This window comes from Crinia signifera, chromosome 8 (assembly GCF_055691185.1).
Source record: "Crinia signifera chromosome 8, ASM5569118v1, whole genome shotgun sequence".
In the NCBI taxonomy this organism is placed as follows: Eukaryota; Metazoa; Chordata; class Amphibia; order Anura; family Myobatrachidae; genus Crinia; species Crinia signifera.
In genome coordinates, this window is record NC_139224.1 from 35,559,781 (window position 1) to 35,581,920 (window position 22,140).

At 41.2% G+C, this 22,140-nt stretch overlaps 2 protein-coding genes across 13 annotated transcripts in view; one reads left to right on the plus strand and one right to left on the minus strand.

Annotated features, from left to right (window-relative positions):
- The window catches only part of CENPP (centromere protein P), a 245,147-nt gene that overhangs the window by 22,002 nt on the left and 201,005 nt on the right, over positions 1–22,140 (plus strand). The window lies entirely within an intron of this gene.
- OGN (osteoglycin) lies at positions 6–15,133 on the minus strand. Of its 3 annotated transcripts, none has more exons than XM_083156138.1 (7): positions 15,024–15,133; positions 14,240–14,490; positions 8,201–8,291; positions 7,210–7,368; positions 4,291–4,493; positions 3,264–3,359; positions 6–2,611 (listed from the first exon to the last, which is right to left on the minus strand). In XM_083156138.1, exons 2-7 carry the CDS (start codon positions 14,411–14,413, stop codon positions 2,438–2,440), a joined length of 897 nt encoding a protein of 298 aa, XP_083012264.1. In that variant the 5' UTR covers positions 14,414–14,490; positions 15,024–15,133; the 3' UTR covers positions 6–2,437. The 3 variants fall into 3 exon arrangements, with proteins under 3 accessions (XP_083012264.1, XP_083012265.1, XP_083012263.1); XM_083156139.1 differs by having other exon boundaries at positions 14,240–14,501; positions 15,024–15,087; XM_083156137.1 differs by lacking the exon at positions 15,024–15,133 and having other exon boundaries at positions 14,240–14,570.

Here is a 22,140-nt window from a genome sequence, read left to right on the forward strand (position 1 = left end):
CATCATTGTGTAAATACTTTTATAAAAATACAAATGGAGGCATGATTTTTATTGTAAAGACTTGGCTCAACCAAGACAATCATCATCTCATATATCTTTTTTAACAATTATACACATAAACATGCAAAGGACTTGTAATTTATATAACAAAATAAAAGTTCACTAGAAGAGGTTCCAGAGATCCTTGCGTAGTCACTGACTGTAAGGTTTTACTACAGAACTAATAATATAGTGGTTGGATTTAGAAGTGGAGGATTTTCTGTATCAGTGGTATATTTACTTAATGCAGAGAACAACTGAAATGTTATTTGTTCACATAAGCACACAAGCCATCATTAATATTAATAATATCACATGCGTCTCAATAAGCTACAGTACATTTAAGTGGATGTTAGTGGTATATAAATTGGTCAAATGTGAAAATATGTCTCAAAATATTCCTGATGTTTTATTCTTCCTTATAAAGCTGATGAAAGTCCCATATTATTTGTAGGACAACTTTTTTTTAATACTTAGGACTTGTTGGCCAGCTGAAATGCAAACTGCAGATAGCAGATTTTTCTTCATACTCAAGAATCTGCTTTCAGAAGACTATGGGCGGTATTCAATGTCCACCGCTCTTTCCGACAGGGCAAATACTCAATGCTGCCGTTTCTGACAGCATTGAAGGTAGATTTTGACAAAACAGATCAAACTTTATAGCTAGTTGGATCTGTTTTGTCGGAAACGGGCGTGAATTGTTGAAATCACGGCCGTTTCTCGTTAACCCATGGCTGTGTTCGTCGACGTCCATTTTTCTCCACTCGTCATGCGGAGCATTGAATTCTGCTTGATGAGTCCCAGTCAAGCAGAGCAAAAAACAGCCAGGGTTACAACTGTCAGAACATTTCTGACATTCGGAGTCCCAGGTTGAATACCGCCCTATAAATACCAGACATGGCTCTGTGCAAAAGGTGTTGGTCCCCTTAACAATCAAACATAGTTTGTCCTTAGTCTAACTTGCACTAAACTAAAATGAGATTAGTTCATGTGGTTGCATGGTTTTTTTTTATGAAGAAGACCTATATGCCACAGCCTCAACCCTACCTGTGGTTCTCCATAGAATGTAAGGTTGTGGGTGAATATCTCCCCTTAGTAACACACAGCAACAAAGATTAGAGACCTCAAGTGTAGTCAGACAAGGATAATCGTACAAATGGATAGGTTTCTCCTTCCCGCTTGTTTATAGCCAAACCCTGACTTCGTGTTCAATCCCTGAGATGGCTAATTATTTCACAGAGCTTCAGGAATTATTTTATATGTGATCATAATGAATCCTGTGTTTTATGTATGTTTTGCTACATGTGTGGTTCACTTTCTGTGCATTGATTCTCCTTCATGCAGAATTATGTTTGTGTTGATCATATTCCCCTTAGAACAGTGGTTCTCAAACTCAGTCCTCAGGACCCCACGCAGTTCGCGTTTTCCAGGTCACGCGATAGGTGCCCTCATTACTGACTGACACATTTTAAAAGATCCACAGGTGGAGCTAATTATGTCACTTGATTCTGTGAGGAGAGCTGCAAAACCATGCACTGTGTGGGGTCCCGAGGACCGACTTTGAGAACCTGTGCCTTAGAAAGATCACCATTGTGAATGCTACATAGTAAACAGCGTGTATTTGTTTAGCATTTATGTTGCCCACAACAAAAAGGGTGTTTTCTAATCGTGTTTAGTGTGTTCTGGTACTCTGTATTTTTTACAGTCAAAAGGACATTCTTGGATTGTCCGTTCCTATACTCCCTACTTTCATTAGACTTAATTTCTGGAAATCATGCATTCTCTTTGATGTCTACAGTTTGTAGACCGAAGACAGTCACAGTTTGTGCCCCCTCCATATTTACTTCAGAGAGGGCACAGCTACAGAAAGTGGAAAGGGCAGATGTACTATTACAGCATTAACAAACGGAAACGTCTTGAGGTCAGTGGTTCCGTTTTCAGGTTCTGCTTTAGAATGAACTGGTTTTGTTTACATCATGACAACCACAGTATACAGTATTGCTAGTCAAGGTGTTGGATTACTGAGACATATTTTGTGCAAGGCTAAACTGAATGCCTCCTTACTGTGCCTAAATGTATTAGATCCGTCCAATTCAGTTGATAGAATGCAATAAAGAGCTTTTGCCAGTTCTACTTGGACCAAGTGTGGGCCGCCTGGTCTGTGTAGCTCTATTGATGTCAGTGGCGGATAGATACTACTGCACTATTACTGCATTATAACCATGTTTGCAACCCCTTTATAATATTTAATTGACAGCGCATTATTGTGGCTTTTCAAGACCTTTGCTGCTAAAGGGCTTCAAATATGTGACCTGATTATGTTAGCATGTTTTAGTGTTAAGTAGCTGGGGCATTGTGAATAAAGCAAATGTTAGCAATGGTCTTGAATGAAGCCTCACTACTTAAAATAAGAACCGTGAGGTAAAGTTCTCAAGCAGGTAAAGCTGTTTGGATATTTGCCCAGGATCACTGGGTTTCCTTCCATTCTGATCTCATCCAGCTTGGGCCGAAGATAGCGTGTGTCGTTAGATTTGCAGAAAGTGTCATCTGTGATGGAAGTGATATTGTTGAACTGAAAAAAAAAAGAAAGTAAAAAGTCTCTAATAACATCTTTATGAAATACTTCCTTATGCCATTGTTGCATAATTCTCTCAGGTGTATTCAATGCCGCTCGCCGAGGAAAAGTGGTTCCAAAACGGTGTACAAGGGCACCTTGGGAAAGTAGCAGGGGTGTCTCAGGTTGGTGGTCTAGGACAGGGGTTCTCAAACTCGGTACAAAGGTCACATTTTCCAGGTCACCAAGCAGGTGCACTCATTACTGACTGAACCTGTGGTCTAGGATCAATTTGCATTATTTATGGCCAATGTATTAGGCAAGACCACTGCTGGTGGACAAACAGAGGGAAATGTTGTCCCTCAACACATAAATAAACCTAGGTATGACCTACAAACACAATTTACTTTAAAAAAAAATTGTCAATTTCTCAATAAGAAGCTCTTGGCCTAGGAGTTCCCATGGAGAAAAATTCAGATAATCCTGGGTGCCGTGATTTCAAAAAAGCTTGAGAACCACTGAGCTAGTGTGATTGTGTTACCCCATAAAAAGCATGGAAAATAGAATTACAAATCCATTGAAACATATCTCACAAAATATTTCACAGGAAATACAATTAAGATGCATGGCTGCTATAAGTTGTCTATACAAAATTTTGTATTTTGCCTACCTGGAGGTGGATGACACGTAAGGTCTCTGGTAGATTTGCTGGGACACTTTCCAGTTGATTGTTAGCCAGGTAGAGATATGCTAAACTGGTCAGTTTCTATAGGAACAAATCATGATTATGTTAATTATTAATCTTGACTGCACTGATGGATTTGTAATTTCAATACATAATTATCCACAATTATTGGGTGCCTTTTTTTTTTAAACACCTTTATGAAAGTTAGGAATTCATAGGTATCCGGACGGCTGATAGACAGAGTCTAGGTAACAAGGTCAAAAGGTATATGTGATTATGGCCGGCACTTTTTTCAGAGTTTACCATCCACGTGGTCTCTAACTGGGCGCGGTAGAGTGTGTTGAGCAGATCAGTAGCCAATCAATGCACCAGGCACCAAAGAATGGCAAACGAAGCAACATACTAATTGTGGGTCCAGGTGCTTAGATGGCAACATTGACATCCGAAGAAAACATTTTCTGTGTCAACCTTCTGCTTGTGTCGACCTATGCTTCAGTGCCCAGACTGGCAAGCCCGGAAAATTCTCGGGATTGCCACTGCTTAGAGCCCAGCTCCCTTTGCTCGATGGTGCCTCCTCCTCTCCCCGCCTGGGGCAGGGCCGGGCAGCGGGTGACAGGGCGGTGGGGTTTTGTTAGGGAGCGCTCCCCATAAAAAACTCGCCCAGTGGGGAGCGTTCCATAAAAAAATAAAAATAAAACACCACTGGAGGGGTTAAGGGGACACCAGTGATTGCAGTGACACCAAGGCTTCTACCCCTGAAGAATAGAGTTTTTGTGATGCCAACACTTCTGCTATATGTAGGTATAGAAAATCTTTTAGTATTATGATCAAACGCAGGAGTGTATGGATGATAATGTCGTAAATCATTTTTAGTTTTTGTGTCGTTTCTTCTGTTCTGTTTCATTTATTTCCTTTGCGCAATAAAAGTAAAGGAGTCTAACACTATCTTCTAGTCCAATCATCTTGCAATTATAAAGATCCCGTTGATATTATTGGTATGTTTATTATTTACCTTGAAAGCATTAGCTTTGACGGCTTTACTCTTGATTAGGTTATGATTGGCGTTGAATGACGTTAGTTTTGTTGGTAAAGCTGGAATCTTGGTCAGTTTGTTCTCTGCGAGGGAAAGCTGCTCAAGAAGGACGAGCTTCTCAAATGCCTTTTCTTCAATCTCCTCTATAACGTTTCCTGTAAGATCGATCCTCCTTAAGGTAGCTAAGAAAGCAAAAGAAAGTGAGACCTTCATGATATGTTTCTAATTAGTAAATGTACTAATTACTGTCATTAGCAAACAAGTTTGAAAAACCTAATTACATGGGCTTATATATTTCTACTCTGGAGCTACCATCGTGCAATTTATATACTGCAGATAACAATGGTAACAGACGCCGCCCACGCACAAGAATTCTATGAAGTCATTTAGTGCAATCTATGTGTTCATGTCGATTGGATGGAGCTGGCCATACACCGAACATGTGCAGTTCCAGACACGCCGCAAGCTGGGCTTTGACTGTGCCACTCGCTTAGCCTGGCATCCTTGGGGGCAGCACCCTTTGCATACAACTGGTTACAGCCCTGGTATACAGCATTGCTTTTACAGGTCTATATTGTGTATATAGGGTGTGCAAGGATCCACAAGTCCTGCCAGCTTCTGACATTGGCATAAAGTCTGATTGATTAGAGACTGCTTTAGTCTTCCAGTAGCTTTGCAAACCGTACATTGCTTTACACACATTCTTTGTTCATAATCGGCTATTTGGCACATAAATCCAAATCATGGATTACAGCAGTGGTTCCTAAACTGTGTGCCGTGGCACCCCGTGGTGCCTTGCGGGACTTGGATGGTGGTCATTGAGAAATTAATTATGACCAATGTAACAGGCAAAATGTGGACAAACAGAAGTGAATCCTGTCCATTACCACATAACTGAGGATGAGACATAAACACAATTTACTTAATTCAATATTGTTTTCTGATTTTATCAATGAAAAACTTGCCCTAGGGTTGCCATGAAAAAAATCAGATACTCAGGGGTGCCGTGATTCAAATAAGTTTGGGAACCACTGGATTTAGTTTAAATTGGACATGGATGGAGAACAAGATACTTATTTCTAACAGACAATTTACTGTATATAATTAGCAATTTATGTTATGTAATGATCAGATTAATAAATGAGTGACTTAGCAGATAAGTATTCAATATGCTTTTGAACCATTCTAGAGTGGAGGTTTCTTGAACTGTACGTGGAAATGAGGGGCAGATTTATTAAGCTCGGTGAAGTGATAAAGTGTCTGGTTTTTATCAGCGGCCAATCAGCTCCTGACTGTGAAGTTACAGGCTTGGTTTGAAAAATGACAGGTAGGAGTTGATTGGCCGGTGATAAAAAACCAGGCACTCTATCACTTCACCAAGCTTAATAAATGTACCCCTCAGTCCTTCATCTACATATTGCTGCAATTGGTTGGGATAGTAATGCTACATACATAATAGACGACATGTAAATAATATGATGTCGCTCATAATTTCCCTTGAATTCCTGGACAAAGGGAAGGGGTCATTAATGATGAATAGGAGTGCGCACCGTTAATAATATTGAGCATTCATACAATACTTTTTTTTTCTTTCTTTAAGATATCGCTGCGGAGGGCCCTTCTGAGTGATATCTTTTCAAATAAAAATTGCCTAGTGTGTGTGGGGCTTTAGATTGAGTTGCGAGTTCAGATAGCAGATGACATCACTACCGCAGGAGTGCGCATCACTAGTGATATAGTACGTACACACTGAATTAATTTAAGAATTTGTCATAGCGAATAGTCAGTATTGGCAAATTTGTTTAAAATGTCTTCTAGTGTGTACCCGGCTCAAGGTAACAGAAGATGTTTCAGGTACCCTGGGCCTTGGTCACTTAGGGCTTTAAAAGTGAGTAAGTGGAAGAAGTAGAGAAAATGTGTTATGTGGCAGGAATGGGCCTGGTTGGTTAATAGCCTGGCAGCTACATTTTATGCCATTTGCAAAGCAGTGCAATTATTTTGATTGGGAGATCCAGGTTTATGGCAACGCAGTAGACTAGGTGTAATCCTACAAATGCATATATGACTTTGGAAAGATCTCCTGGGTGAATTAAAGAATTAAAGTCCAATCCAAACTAGATGAAATGCTTCACTAATTATATCAATGAATTGGCGGAGCTCACGGTACAACAATACAGTGCATACATATGCTTTCAGTGATGTTCCCCAGCCCCCCGCTTGAACATGCAGTCCTTGACGATGTAGTCAACATTGCCCTGCATCTACAATGGACGTTAATGAGCCGCCATCATTCATATCATTACCGATATATCGTCTAGTGTGTATTGGACTTTGGGTAGAGTTTATATTTCTAAAAAGATACTATGGGCCAAATGTAATAGGGTGAGAGTTTCAGAAAGTGAGAGATTTTGGGAGAGTTTTCCCCCTTTTTTTAAAGCAGCAATCAATTACACTGCAAAACCAGGTTGATTTTGCCATGTAATTGATTGCTGCTTTAAAAAAAAGGGGTAGACTCTCCCAAAATCTCTCACTTTCTGAAACTCTGTAACTAAATAAAATAAATAATAGATTAGCGTTTTCTTTCTTTATTGATGAATATAATCTGGGATGCTATAAAGTGGAATTGAAGAGCTGAAATATAATGCAGGCGGGTTCTACAAACAGTACACAGAGAATTCATCAATGGTCACAAGTTTAAAACCTTACTCTATAATTTGCAGGGTTTGAACAGTAGATTAATGAAGAATTTAGAACAAAAAAGACATAAATAGTTAAGGTCAACAGGGGCAACCTCCAGTTGATCCAGCATTCCACTGAGGTTGGGCAGAGGTGGTATGCTGAAGGTCACACATAATTCGGGACAACATGTCTCAACACAAAATACTGAGTTTTACTTACGGAAGTCAGCAAAGTCTTTTGCAGTGATTTTCTTAATTTTGTTAAACCGTGCATACAGATATGCAGTCTCCTTAGGTAAAGGAGGCACCTCATCTATATCTGTTTCTTCACAGTAAACTGATCCACTGAGACATACACAAGCGAGGCATGTAGGCAAATCTGTAATGAGACCATTGACAGTTTATATGCAATGTTTACCCTAGGGATGGCCATCGGTAGTCAGAAACTATGTGATGGATAACCAATGATAGTTTTAGCTATCGACGGTTATCCATTGTATTTGACTGAATAACCTGAGGACCAATCAAAATGTGGGGGCGGGGCTTCTGGGTGTCAGGGCGGAGCTATGCTCTGTGTCCCAACACATTGAAAAAAAAAAGGAACATCGGTTCTTCTTTGCCATCGATGTAGGGAAACCATCTGGTTCTCTCACATCGATGGCAAAAATATTTAACATCGCCCGTAAACCATTGATGATTTCAAATCATCGATGGTCGATGACCATCCCTAGCTTACCCCCATTTAAGTTTTATCTTTTTTTTTGTCCCTTGGTTGAATAATGATAGGATCACAGATGGGATATTGTAATCTCACATTGGATAGACTATTTTTCTGAGAGGTATGAGAGGTAAGAGGATGAGCCAAACAATTCTAATTGCCTTAGTGAGAACTTCTATATAACCCTTTCCTATAAAGATAACTATTTTTAGGACTGTACATTTCAGTGAGCTAGGAAGCAGTAGTGTAAATTAGAGGACAGGGTAAAAACATTTGTTTACAACATTTACATAATGTAATCAGACCAATTAATTACAAACTACTCTCAGCAGTTTTACTTGGATACTGTTGAACTATAAGGTTTTTTTTCCATATTGATTTATTCTTGCATCTACCTCAATTAAGAGTAAGATAGAATGAAAGTTGAATTTGCTAGTCTTTTTATTATACTATTCAGTATTTATAATATTGTCTAAAATAAAGGAGTAATTACCTTTAGCACCTGTAGACTCTGCATCATCTTTGTCGCTGTCTTTGTCTTCATCTCGCTTAAACCTTCCATTTGGAATCATTAGTGCGTTCCTCTGTTTAGACAACACAATTGCAGATTTATAGAGTGATTCAGATCTAACAGCCAACTTGTAGTAATGATGTCACAGCGTGAGCGCTCAGTGTTCTCTACAGTGCCTCCTTTTTACTAATTGCTGATACTGTATCATAGAACCTAAAGCTGGCCATACACTACGGTGATTTCTTCCACAGTGTATGGCAGGCCAATGACCTATGACCTTCCCGGGCAGCAGGGTTGCATGGGATACATCACATGCGGTTCTTTACATACGATGGGTCTCACGCAAAGCGTGATCCCCGTGTGGAAATGCGACATACAGAACTTTATAATTACTATGGAAAGGCTGTCCTCTGGTAACTTAACGTCAGTATTTTAACTTTGGATGACTTTGATTAAATGTTATTTGATTAATTTAGTCATTCAAGTACTGAAGATGGTACAATGAATGAGTATTTTAGTTTGGAGTATCCACTTATGTATATAGAATTGTCAGAGATATTGGGCCAGATGCACTAAGCTTCAAAAGTGATAACATGGAGAGTGAAACAACCATCAAATCAGCTCCTACCTGTAATTTTTCAAAGTCTTTGACATGACAGTTAGGAGCTGATAAGCTGGCTGTTTATCACTCTCCATTTTATCACTTTTGAAGCTTAGTGCCTCTGGCCCATTGTCTGAATGGTGTAGGGAAATTGAGAGAGTATGGTTAACATTATGCCACATCTGGGAAGCAGGTTTAAATAAAAAGAAGACATATTAAAATGAGTTGGGTCAGACCAGGACATAGATATATTTGAATGACAGTAGAGACTGAGTTCAGATGCCAAGATATTTGAGCAGTGAACAGGCAAAGGTCGGCAAAGCTATTGTAGTGCATGCAGAATTGTTTAATGCTTAGTTGGAGGAAAGGTCAAACTAAAATCTATGATACAAGCAAAATAAAATTCTGCTTCAAAACGTAGCCAGAGAAATAAAAGTCAGCTTTATCAAGAAATTGTAGTGATGAAGCCAGAAATGATCCACGGGGTAATGCAAAACTTTAGAAATCGACAAATATATGTATCATGAAGGAAGTTCACCATCTGGAAAATATATTTAAAAACACAATTGACCATAATCTAAATTCCATGCACTGTGCAATGAATTGAGTAATGCAATGTGAAATATGGAGATTCTCAGAAAACCTCTATTGCAAAGTTACTGAGAAGTGGGTCAATAAGGGTGTCCTTTTATTGTTCACACTGCAAATGGTCATCTAAAAAGAAACTTGCACATGAAATATGTTACAATAGGTTGTAATCCTGTGAAATATTAAGTTATGTTATTTATTTTTCATTTTATCATATTAATCATAGATATTCTACCCATGCGGATTGGTCTCTTTTCAGTTCTAAAATAATGACCACGGTGAACCCATAGGAAATGGGCATTCATTCCTAGCGCAGATAGTTTCTGGACTGGAGGAGTGGACAATATTTCATCCAATAAGCATGAAGAAACAGGATCTAGCCTGGTTTTGTTATGCTCTTGCTAAGAGGTTAATTTGCATTATTGTATTAGTATTTTATTAGAAATTGTTTAAACTACTACACCAGATAGAACCTGGTTTTATCCTAGAAATGACCATACCCAAGAAGAACTGCCACCTTAAGATACAAAGGGAGTGTGTGCGTGTATTAAGATTGGACCTCGCCTTAAACAAAGTTGGTTTAGATTGTATGGTTATTATCATTATTATTTAGCACCATGCAATATTAAGTTTTGTCTTATCAAATAATTTGATTTAAGTCTTTAAATCATATTGGGCCACCATGACCAGGAACTAGGTCATACTGTATGCATGCCAAAACAATCCCTGTAGCAATAAGGTGGTTTCTGTCCTTTAGAAGGCCAGATGGTTCAGCAGATGTATGAAGACTGTAAAAAGAAGTGCCTTGTAGTAGTAAATATATAGTGTGTGCCAGGCATGTACGTGCCAAGGTTAAGGTTAGGCCTAACAGTATTGGTGTTTCCATGGTTGTGTATATATATATATATCTCCTTCACTGTTGGTGATCATGGCTGAAAGTAGGGTTGTGCGAACAGTGCTGCTGCACAGAGAGCAGGCATTTATTGAGGATTATGCTTTGCATGGCTTAGGTATACTATGCATATTCCCTGATAAGCAGCCATCCAAGCCGTGATAATACATGGGTTTGGATAGTCAGTCCATCTCTTGTGTGTTATACCTGAAAGTGGGACATTTTGTTAACCTTTGTGTTGTAGAACATTGTTGAGGTGCATGCCCTTTACTCGATGTGTAGACATAATCCAGAGATCATTACTAATACCACCTACTTTGTTAATTTAAATCAATTTAGATTTGAAATTAAATTATTAAATTAATCATAATCTAGGGTATTATGAAATATTTCACTAAAACCGTTTTCACACTGCCAGTGTGAAGAACACAGGTTTTACCTGGCATTTCTATGCCGAGGACTGCAGCGCCAGACCCCGATTCTCCCTGCTAAGGCAAATTCCCAGGTGAAGCAGTTCTACCCCATAAATTGCCTTTTAACATAGCTTTTTTTTGCAGTGTGAACGGGTCAACCCATGTCGGCATACCCAGGTCTTCAACCCGGGTAAAAAGCAGGGTTGAAGACCCGGGAATTCGACACGGGTTGAACTGTTCACACTGAAAGATAAACCCATGTTAAAAAGGCAAATTACCGTGTCGACATGCTTGAGCTGGGGATTTAACTTGCAGTGAGAACGGGGTAGTAATGTCTCACTTGTGAGTTTCAGTGTTTTATTAGTTTAGTTTATGTATGCTGATCTTACAATCGGAGTTCATTTTTTTTTGTAAGAATCCAACATGGGAGACCATGCAAATGCCTAACAGATAGAGCTTTGATGGTAATGGCACCCGAGACTAAGTGCTGTGAGGCAGTAATGCCAACTTGCTGCCCCATCAATACAATAGTGGGTATATTGGATCTCTTTCCAATTGGTAAGCTCCTCTGAGGGAATAAGGCGAAATACCTACTATGGGGTTTTACAAGAACTATTTGCTTCCATTAAGCTTCCTGCTCCTCAAGGACTCCGAAGATGGGAACTGGGCCTAGAACATTCTTGTCCATTCTCCCACAATTTCTGGGGGTTTCTCCTGGGTGCGTGGTTAGTCATGCTCCCAGGAGAGTGGACAACCCTCTTGCATTCCATCACTTCTCCCGTGAATTGGAAAGGGGGTGAGATGATGTATTTTGCAATGACTTGCTTCATCAACCACCACCTTCGTCCACAACTGGTGTGATGCCAGCAATCAGGGAACACTATCCAGAAGAACAGGGCTGTGATGACGTTCCTGATCTAACCCCAGGGAGCATATCAATGGAGCAGGTGTGGCCCAGAATAATATGGATTGCCATCTCTGCCCTTGTGTTAAATATAGGAGACTTTGCAATATAGAGAACTTCTCTAGTTCTGTACAGCCTCCATGCCATTTTCTACCTACTTTTGTGAACAAATAAGGCCTGATTTAGAGGTGAAGGCTTTTATACAGCTGATGCATCTTGGTATGAAGCAGCTGTGCTAAAATATGCTAATGCTATATATTTTGTTATTCAAAGCAGCATCGGTTGTTTGAGTAATCCTCAAGTTGTTTAGGACTGCCGGTGTTTTCGCACAGCCAGGGCTGGTGGAGCTGCATCTGAGACCGTAGTAATTGGCCTCGGCCTACCCAAAAAACAATGGTGACACATCCCAGTTCTCAGAACCCCTAACCATCATCACCCCTTCCCTGCACCCAAATGGCCACAGCATTTTATTCATGCTTTGATGTAGAGAAAACTACGACCGTCATCACAAACAGATCTGCACATGTGCAGTACAGGTCCTGATGAGCTGATGGATCTCTGAATCCAGCACATAGTTAATTTTGAGTATAAAATGGACTAGATCAGTGGTTCTCAAACTCGGTCCTCAGGACCCCACCTAGTTCACGTTTTCTAGGTCACCCGACCGGTGCACTCATTACTCAATGACACATTTGAAAATATCCACAGGTGGAGCTCATTATTTCACTTCATTCTGTGAGGAAACTTGGAAAACATGCACTGTGTGGGGTCTTGAGGACCAACTTTGAGAACCTGTGGACTAGATACACAATTGCAAATACACCATTTTGCATATGGAATGCCACAAACAAACCATCATCAAGAGTAATCTTGGCTTGGAGAAGTCGGCTATTTACATTACAAATGTGCTAACATGGGCTGTAGCGCTTTATTGTAAATGACTCCACGGGCCAGATGTAATGGCGTCCAAGTTTGGCGGTTGTGCAGGATGCTGTCCTAACATGGACATTTTTTAACAGGGCAATCACTTACAAGGCAAAACCATGCCGGCATCCCACACGACTGGCCAATTCGGCGCTATTGCATCTGGCCCTACATTTTTGTAATAGACAACAAAATTTGTATACTAATGCTTCTGTATAAAACTAACAGACATTGTACAATAACAAACTGAAGTGGTTTGGAATAAAGATTAGATCCATGGGAATGGGATCATATGGTCGACCTAAAGATGGTTGACAGCCATTAGGTCGACATACTGCAAGGCTGACATGGGTTTAGGTCAACATGGGACAAGGCCGACAGTTGTTAAGGTCGACACAAGCATTAGGTCAACATGGTCTAGGTGGACAGTCAAAAGGTCGACATGGGGTTTTTCACTGTTTTTTTGACCCGAAAGTCAACACAGTAGACATGGATACAGGATTAAGTGCACCGCGTCCCCTTGCATGGCTCTCTGGGCTCGGCACACTACAGTACTTTATTCTCCCACCACGCCCTAGTGGATGGTAGGGCATGAAATACCGCCTGCCGGCACATGTTGGCTCAAAAAACAGTGAAAAACCCCATGTCGACCTTTTGACCGTCAACATAGACCATGTTGACCTAATGCTCGTGTCGACCTTAACACCTGTCGGCCTTGTCCCATGTCGACCTTGCAGTATGTTGACCTAGTGGTATCTCTAAGGATAATGTACAGTAGAGAAGTATGATGCAGTTCATTTCACTACACTGCTATGAAGGGGTTAACATTTAAGGCTGGTAATGAGGAATGTTAATTTAATGTTCTGGTGCCTTGAGGCTTTAAATCTTGGTAGCATTGGGTTGCCCTAATGTCCTTTCTGCAAGTTTATTTTTTTTAAGTACCTCTCCCTGAGAATATGAAGAGATTCCTGTATTTGGCTCTAGAACATGATTGTCCTTCGGCCCTGTTCATTTTTAAATGTAATATAACAACCATTATATACAAATACAATATGCAAAATGCAGAGAGCTGCACACAACTGACTCCACTTTTGATAAATACTGTCATAATCTGAGCAAATATTGCAACTTTAATATATTGGACACAGAGTATACAGAATTCTCTGAGTGTCTTGCAGTATTGCAGGATCACAGATGCCAATATTCCGTCAAATGTGCTTAATTTATTGTTATCTGCCTCTTTGCCCCTTTGGTGTCTTAGTAGAACACTACATCATTTATCAGAGCTCTTTGAAGAAGAGCAGGAGGAACACAATTATGCTAAATAAGTATGTATACACATGATGGGCATCTTTGAGTGCCAATATCTCTATGAGAGATGTTCAAAAAATCCCCTAAAAAATGCCAGCGTCGCTCACATTTGTTATATAAATTAAAATATAAATAATAATAAATATGTGTAAAAATAGATTAGATTAGATTTCCTATATAAGTTAAATCTTGCATATCAATATGATGAATAAAAATGTACTTGGCACCCAAAGGGTAAAAATCACAGGTAACAAGATGGTTCTCCAGCTGCTGAACCGCAACTTCCAAGCAGGCACTTTCCAGCCAATTCTTAAGTTCTAACATTGTACTTACATTGTACTATCCCTGCAAGGACTTATTAGGATACAAAACACATATTTGCAGGTACCTCATTTGCTGCTGCATCCTGAGCATACTGTTCAAAATGCTGCTTAAACAGCATTCCCTCAAATATATCGTCAGTATCATACTCATAAACGGCTTCTTGCTGTGCAGGAGGTGCGGACTGCAGAACAGGCAGAAGCAGGATCACAGAGCACCACAAACGCATCGTCTCTTTCATTGCCACCCCAAAGCCGATCTCTGAGGTCTCTGCTTTCCTCCTATAAAGTTTTCTTGGGGAATATCCTTTATCAGTGCCTGGAAGAGAACTGCATATTATAACAATAGTGAGAGGCTGCATGGATTGCTGGCAGGGTCTGAGCAAGCTCGGACCATTGAGGGGGGGGGGGTTATGGTTAACCCTTTAGGATAGTTGCAGAATTGGGACACTGTGCTTATGATGCAAAAAATGTAATTTAATCCAAATAATAATCCTAGCACTGATTCCCATTACTTTGTTTGGTGACATGTGTTACCCATTGCATTCTGGAAATTCCAAGACATAAGTAGTGGCCAAACAAAGATAATATGTACTACTATTTGGTTCATGTGAAACATTCTGTTCTATGATGTGGCAGAGAATTGGTTAATTTTACAAGTAAAGAAAATAATCTGTATTCCTAATTCCTGCAAATGGAAAATTACTGTATATACTATGCTCAGGTCATAAAATGTGATGCCAGTGGTGCTCCCTTGGAGTATTTTTATACTTTTTTAATGTAATTCTACAATGCAAGTTGCAAGTAAACTTTCATCTGTGTAATAAGAGATAAGTTTAAGAACCATCCTACCTTATTTTCTTATTTTTCAGCTTCCTTTCTGTGGGTGTATGATGTCCTCGTTAGGTTCATGTGACTAGGTACAGAGTGCAGATGTGGATTATCTCCAGTCGGTGCAATGGAACAGACCGATGACATGGGCCATTGGTATGAAGGAGGCTGTTCCAGCCTTCTCCTGCCTCAGGCTATATGTTTGTATTCTAAAGCAGGGGGCAATGCAGCTGACAGGTCAAACAAATCTTAAGGGTTTCTTTTATGTCTTTTTGTACACATATCGTATATACAGCATGGTTTATGTGGTTGTGATACATATACTGTATGGCTGTCAGCGGGAGACATTAGTTATGATTCCTTACAGGATTATAAAATATTTGCAAGCTGGACAGAATGTATGCTTTAGTACTCTAAAAGGGAATTCTAAAACTACTGTGGGGTTCCTTCCATTCATTAACATTATTTGTACTGAAATAATGTGAAAAGGGGTGTTTTCACGCCCTTTTCGCACTATTTTAAGGGCCTAATTACCGGGTGCCGGACGTCTCACCAACAGTCGGAATCCCAACTGCTCCCTCGAGGGGGTCCACGACCCCCATAGAGGGAGAATAAAATAGGTGGCGAGCACAGCTCGCCACCGTGCCCGCAAGGGGCTTCATTTCGCTCCCCCCGCTGTGCAGTCGGGATTCCGACGTCACGCTAATGACTGTCGGAATCCCGACTGTCGGTGTGTTATACCACACCCCTAATTACCATGGATCACATTTACAATGCAATCTGGGAGGAATGTTACCGCCCAGGATCGCATTGTAAAATGTGATCCCATCGGTGGTATGTATCATACCTCAGGGAGCAGGGACAGTGCTCCGAAAAGAGCCTGTCCCTGCGATGTCCAGAGCCGGAAGCCGGGGGGGTCTGCGCATGCGCCGTTATTGCTGACCCCCCCGCTGACCGCACTGCCTCTGGGGAAGTGCGATACCGTAGCCATAGGCTACAATGGGCTATCGCCATCTCAGAATGGTGATAGCCCAGGGATGCGAAGCCGGGCTGCCCGATGTTGATGGGGGATGCGGCTAGCAGCGGTGAAGGGGGGATCGCAGCATGTTTCGGAGATTCCTGCTGCGGTCCCCCTTTGATACATTCAGGGTCTACTTAATATTTGCGATTAACCCCCGAAAACGGGTGTTTTCGGGGATTTAGCCGCAAATAAATATGCCCCTTAGTATTTCTGTCAAGTAACATGGGCCCTTATTCTGATTGACTCGCTCGGAAAGCGAATTTGCAGCCAGCTCGTGTGTTTGTTTAGTACACATGCGTACCGTCCGCAATGCGCATGTGCAGGTTTGCTGAACCGTACACGCAAGCGACCTTGTTGAACAGAAACACGCTCATGAGCGAGCTTGGGCGTTTGTATGGGCTTGGCCAGAAAAGTGGGCCACAATGGTCAGAAACAGGGGAACGTATACAAGGGTGTCGGCAACAAGTGCTGGGTGGTGGCTTCACAGCACTGTGCGAGCCCTCGGAGCGCCCGAGCCCAAAATCATTTGCATGAAAAAAATCGAGTCTCACCGCCTCGCTGGCAAGCCGCTTAGCGAACCACGATTCTCAACCCGCACAATAGCTAAAACACAACCACCTGCACACAATACACACCCATGCATCAAAAAAAGTGGGAGTTGTAGAATGAGAGTGGGAAGAACCCTGCTCCTGAAACTACTATTTCTTTTCTTTAGGTTGAATGTATATCTTTGTATATACAGAAAAGATCACATTCTGTCCACTGCTGCTGCAAGTGTTATTGTGAGTTTTGCTGGAACTCACACAAATTGAGAAGAATAGAATTGGGTACAACACCATGCGCTGCTAGATGGACATATAGTCCATCTAGCAGCGCATGGTGTTGTACCCAATTCTATTCACACCCATGCATCAGACAAGTTTCTGTCATTAAACACTTAACTCACCACATCGTCTCAATGTAGCCACACGGGAAGCACACTTTTGCACTTGCAACATTTCAACTTTTATTCTTTAAAACAACACTTGCAGCAGTATGCTTAACTGCTCTTACAGGTATGTACCATCATAGCATCTTCTACAGTAACATACAACTGTGCATGGGATGTTGCCCAAAATTACACACCATTACAAAAAGTCGACATAGTTGGATGCAAACATAATCATTCCAGTGTCAGCATCAAGGATTAGCCACACACAAAAAAAAAGCCTTAGGATACTGATATTTTCCCTACATTTGTGGGACACATAGATTGACATTTAGTTTGGAAAGTCAAACTTTAACAACACAAGAAACAGACAGCTAATAACGGTTAATTACCAGTTTCATTTGTGGAGGCAGTTATTAAAATGAAACCAGTAAACACCATGAAATGAGGGAAATTGGTTAACAGGTTGAAAATTAGTTGCGAGCTAATTGTTCCTGTTGCGTGTCAAAACAGCCGGTTCGCTCGCATGCCCAATGTATGGCAGTGTGAACAGGCCGAGGTACATGCAAACAGTTTTGTGTGCATGCACTGTCAGTCCCCTTTGGGAGCGAAATAACAGGTTCACATGTGTTTTAGGCGTTGCTTTGCTGACTGCTGGCGAATGCCGTATGAATCAACCTGAGTAGGGGCCATAGTTTTAATGACCATTTGATCATAACTGAATTTATATATAAGCATCCTGCATTACATTATAGGGAGATTCACCATCTGAGTTTGTGCATAATACTAAAATGTTTCCAGCAAAAGGTAGCAAGGTCAGAGCATTCAATGAGGAAATCTGAGCCAAGAGCAGGGGCTACAGCATTGAAATATTCAAAATATCAGTAAAAAGAGCTGTATTCAGCCCACCCTGGGTTGCACATAGTGGGGCAGATGTATTACGCCTTAACAAGAGATAAATAAAAGGGTGATAAAGAGAGACAAACGTCCAGCCAATCACCTGGTAACTGCCATGTTACAGGCTGTGTTTGGAAAAGTCAGTAAGGAGCTGATTGGCTGGACGTTTATCTCTCATTGTCAACCTTGCATTTATCTCTTGTTAAGGCGTAATACATCGGCCCCATGATTAAAGGGTCAAATCCTACCTGCAATTTTACAGCAACATTAACCAACGCAAATAGATTAAAAAAAAACAACCCAGAAAACATATTTATTTAGATGCAACAAAAGGATTTAGATGTGTTCTCTTACATTGTTGCTTTGCTGTGCACTGGAGCATGCAAATTTCAGTAAACATGCCATACAATCTTATGGGATCATGGGTGCAAATGCCTTGCACTCACCCACCAAAGGGCCCATGTTTCTTCAAGATGTTAATGCTGGCGTGCGCTGCAAAGTTGTAAAAGGACACATCAGTATAAGTATATTAATATTTTAATTCTGTAATAAAGTTTCAAATTAATCATACAGGTTATACTGTCAGTTGCCAGCAAATATCTAATTCTGAGCCCTCATGTTTTATCTTTCTGAAATACCTCGCTCACAGTCTTGTACAAAGCCGGGATCAACTCCTTAAAGCCCATACACACTGGGCGACTTTGAGCTGAAAGTCTCAGGAGTTTTGGGCGGCTTTCAGCTCAAAGCCGCCCAGTGTGTATGGCCCGGCGATGAGCGGTGAGCACTGCTGCGCACTCCCCATGTGGACCTTTTAACTGTCAACTTTCGACTGTGTGTGTTGACTTTCCAACCATGTCGACAAAAAGCACGTCAACCTATTTCACATATCAACCTAAGCCATGTCAACCATCAGTGGTTGACCCAATGCATGTTGTCCTTTTGTGTGACAACCCAACGACCGTATACTGGCTTAAATATGTAACTGATGACTTGATATCAGATTGGTCAAGGGGATTATTTTCCTTTTCCTCTTTGAACCTTCTTTTTTTATTATTAACAGTTTGTTAAATGTGTTTCCATTTTTTTGTCCCTTCATGCTTTATCATATTGATGAGATTTTTATTTATTTGCTTGTTTTTATGTAAGTGAGTGGGCAAACCACAACTTCTTTTGGTTAATTAGCTAATGAGAATAATTCATCCTTACTTCTCATACAGTAAGAAGTGTCTGACTTAATTTGGCATACAATATACACATTTCAGCAGATGGTCTTTTATTTTAGCAGCATTGAGTACTGAGCAGGGATAACTTTATAGTTAGGTAATGTATTTTTGGCAGCTAGAACTGGAAAATTTAATGTACTACCAAACCTCTCCAACTTCTACAGTATAGTATATTTGTGTCTACATAACTATTTCTCTATGTGTTCTATTTGACATGGTTTATTTTTAATTATTAAACTGTTTGGTGTTAATTTATTTTTGCTTGCTTAAGCTTTTGTTATTATTTTTAGAATTTTTCTAAATTATGTGACCAAGTTAAGGAACAGTAAAGGAGTTACAATGGGGAAGATGTATTAAGCCTTAACAAGAGATAAATGCAAGGGTTATAAAGAGAGATAAACGTCCAGCCAATCAGCTCCTTACTGGCTTTTTTCAAACACAGCCTGTAACATGGCAGTTACGATGTGATTGGCTGGACATTTATCTCTCATTATCACCCTTGCATTTATCTCTTGTTAAGGCTTAATACATCTGCCCCATTATTACTGAGATTGCCACCAATTTAAGATCCCTCTGGACTATCCGGAAATCAGCATATCTATACAGAGTACAGGGGCCTTGATGGGGGTTGAGGTCAATGCTCTGTGTAGGCCGGTCAAGTTCTTGCAGCTGCTCAGTCATGGAAACCCATTCTATTAAGCTCCTGACACACAGTTTATTTTGCTTACATTAATGCCAGCGGAGTTTCGGAACTGTACAGCTATGGAATGAACTGAGCGTGGCGAGTTTACTCGCTGGAGGTAGATGTACAGTATTAAGCCTCATGAAGTGATAAAGTGGAAAGTGATAACGCACCAGCCATCCAACTCCTAATTGATGTTTTTTAAACACAGCTGACTGGCTGGTGCATAATCTCCTTCCACTTTATCACTTCACAGGCTTTATACATTTAACTCCATGTGCCTTAGCAGTTGCTGACCCCGCTCTGTGATTTTATGTGGCCTTCTTCATAGCTGAGTTTCTATTGTTCCTAAATTATTCCACTTTCTAAAAATATCACTTACAGTTCATTGTGGAACAGCCATCAGGGATGAAATTTCATGAACAGTCTTTTTGCAGAGGTGGTATCCTATCATGGTACTACACTTGGGACCTTATTGAGGTCCATTAGCACGGCCGCATGCATTCGCACATGGACAATATTTGTTCTTTGTGCATGTGCTTGGTGCGTGCGGCCACTGCGTACTCATGGTAATGGGCCGATGATGCGGGGGCGGGCAGCTGACATCACCGGATATCAGCTGCCCGCCCACTTCCCTCAGAATGTGTACGCAGATCTAAGGTTGCTTTGAGCAACCTTAGATCTGCGTACACTTTCCACATCATTCGATAGTTGCCGAGAATGATGTCGGTGTTACCCCGCAGGCTGTGAATGGATGTTTATGTGAATACACCTTGCGAATAGTGGGCCGGTGTACCACCATTTGCAAGGTGGGGTTTGATTGACTCGCAAGGATGCAAATTCATATCTGAGCGAATCAATCAACCAGAATAATCCCCCTGAAGTCACCAAGCTCTTCGGAATGACGTATTTGTATCATAAATGTTTGCTAATGGATACTGCATGGCTTGCTGCTTGATCTTGTATACCTGTGGCAGCCGGTCTGATTCAAACACCTGACCAAATACTTGTATCCACATTGTGTGGGTACTATCTCAAATAGTGCTAATACACCTTTTGATATTAGTATCAGTGAAATCAAATGTAAATGTATTTCATGGAACATTCACTGTCTCCCAAAACTCTTGTCAATAGTGTAAAATTGATCTGTAAAAAAAGTTAAATATTAAAGAGACATGTTCAAATTGAATATCCACCTGTGTGCTCCAAACAACTTAGTGAATAATACAACCTCGGATCAAATAATGCATTGGGATCCGATACGATTTCCCGGCGGTCGGAATCCCGACACTGGAATCCCGACCGCCGAAATCCCGACAAGGGGGGGACATGGATCGCCCCCCCTTGCGGGCTCGCTGCGCTCGCCACGCAGCGGGCCCGGTGCCTCGCTACGCTCGGCACGCTATTTTATTCTCCCTCTATGGGTGTCGTGGACACCCACGGAGGGAGAAAGTTTTGGGATTTCGGCGGTCGGGATTCCAGTGTCGGGATTCCGACCGCCGGGATCCCGACCGCCGGCAAATTAACCGCATCCCAATGCATTGTGTTCATCTAGATCTGGGGTAGCCAACTCTAGTCCTCGAGAGCTACCAACAGTTAATGTTTTCCAGGTCTCCTCACACAATCACAAGTGAAGTAATTAGCTCCACCTGTGGATCTTTTAAAATGTGTCAGTGAGAAACGAGTGCACCTGTGCAGCAGCTAGGTTGTCTGGAAAATGTGAACTGTCGGTAGCTCTCGAGGACTGGAGTTGGCTACTACTAATCTAGAATGTTTAAATGCAGCATGATGTTCGGCATCTTCCTTTTGCGAAGATCCTTAGGATGAAGTGTCAGCTCTCTGGAAGTCCATTTTGATGATATGGTCTTACAGCTGATCCCTTCTTCATCATATTAGTGATCTGTTCTAGTCAGCAGCTCCTACTTTTCTGAAGTGTTGTCTTGAGTCCAGGTAGTTTGGTGAAATGTGTGATACGTTCTGTTAACATTTTATTGAAATCCTTTAGATTTTACATTTGAGGAAGATGTGGGTATAAAGACTACCAGATAAGCCTCAGTTACTCTGTTTTAGGGCGAGATGTATCAAATGGAAAATGCGGTAAAACCCCGGTTTTACCGCATTTTCCTATGTATCAAAAATGATACCGCAGTGAAGCCTATATGCCCCTTTTTTCCGCCGCCGACGCAAACCCGCCGCCTCGCCGACCCCCCCCTCTGGCTTACCTTTCTGAAGGGTCCTCCTGGACCCTGGAAGGTAAACCTCTCCTCCCCCTAGTGACGCAGCCGGACATCCTTCCGGCTGCAGGGGGGAGGAGGAGGCGCCGGGGACAGCTTGCTTAGCTGTCCCCGGCGTGACGCCGCGTGAGGGATCCAGGAGCCGGCTGGGAG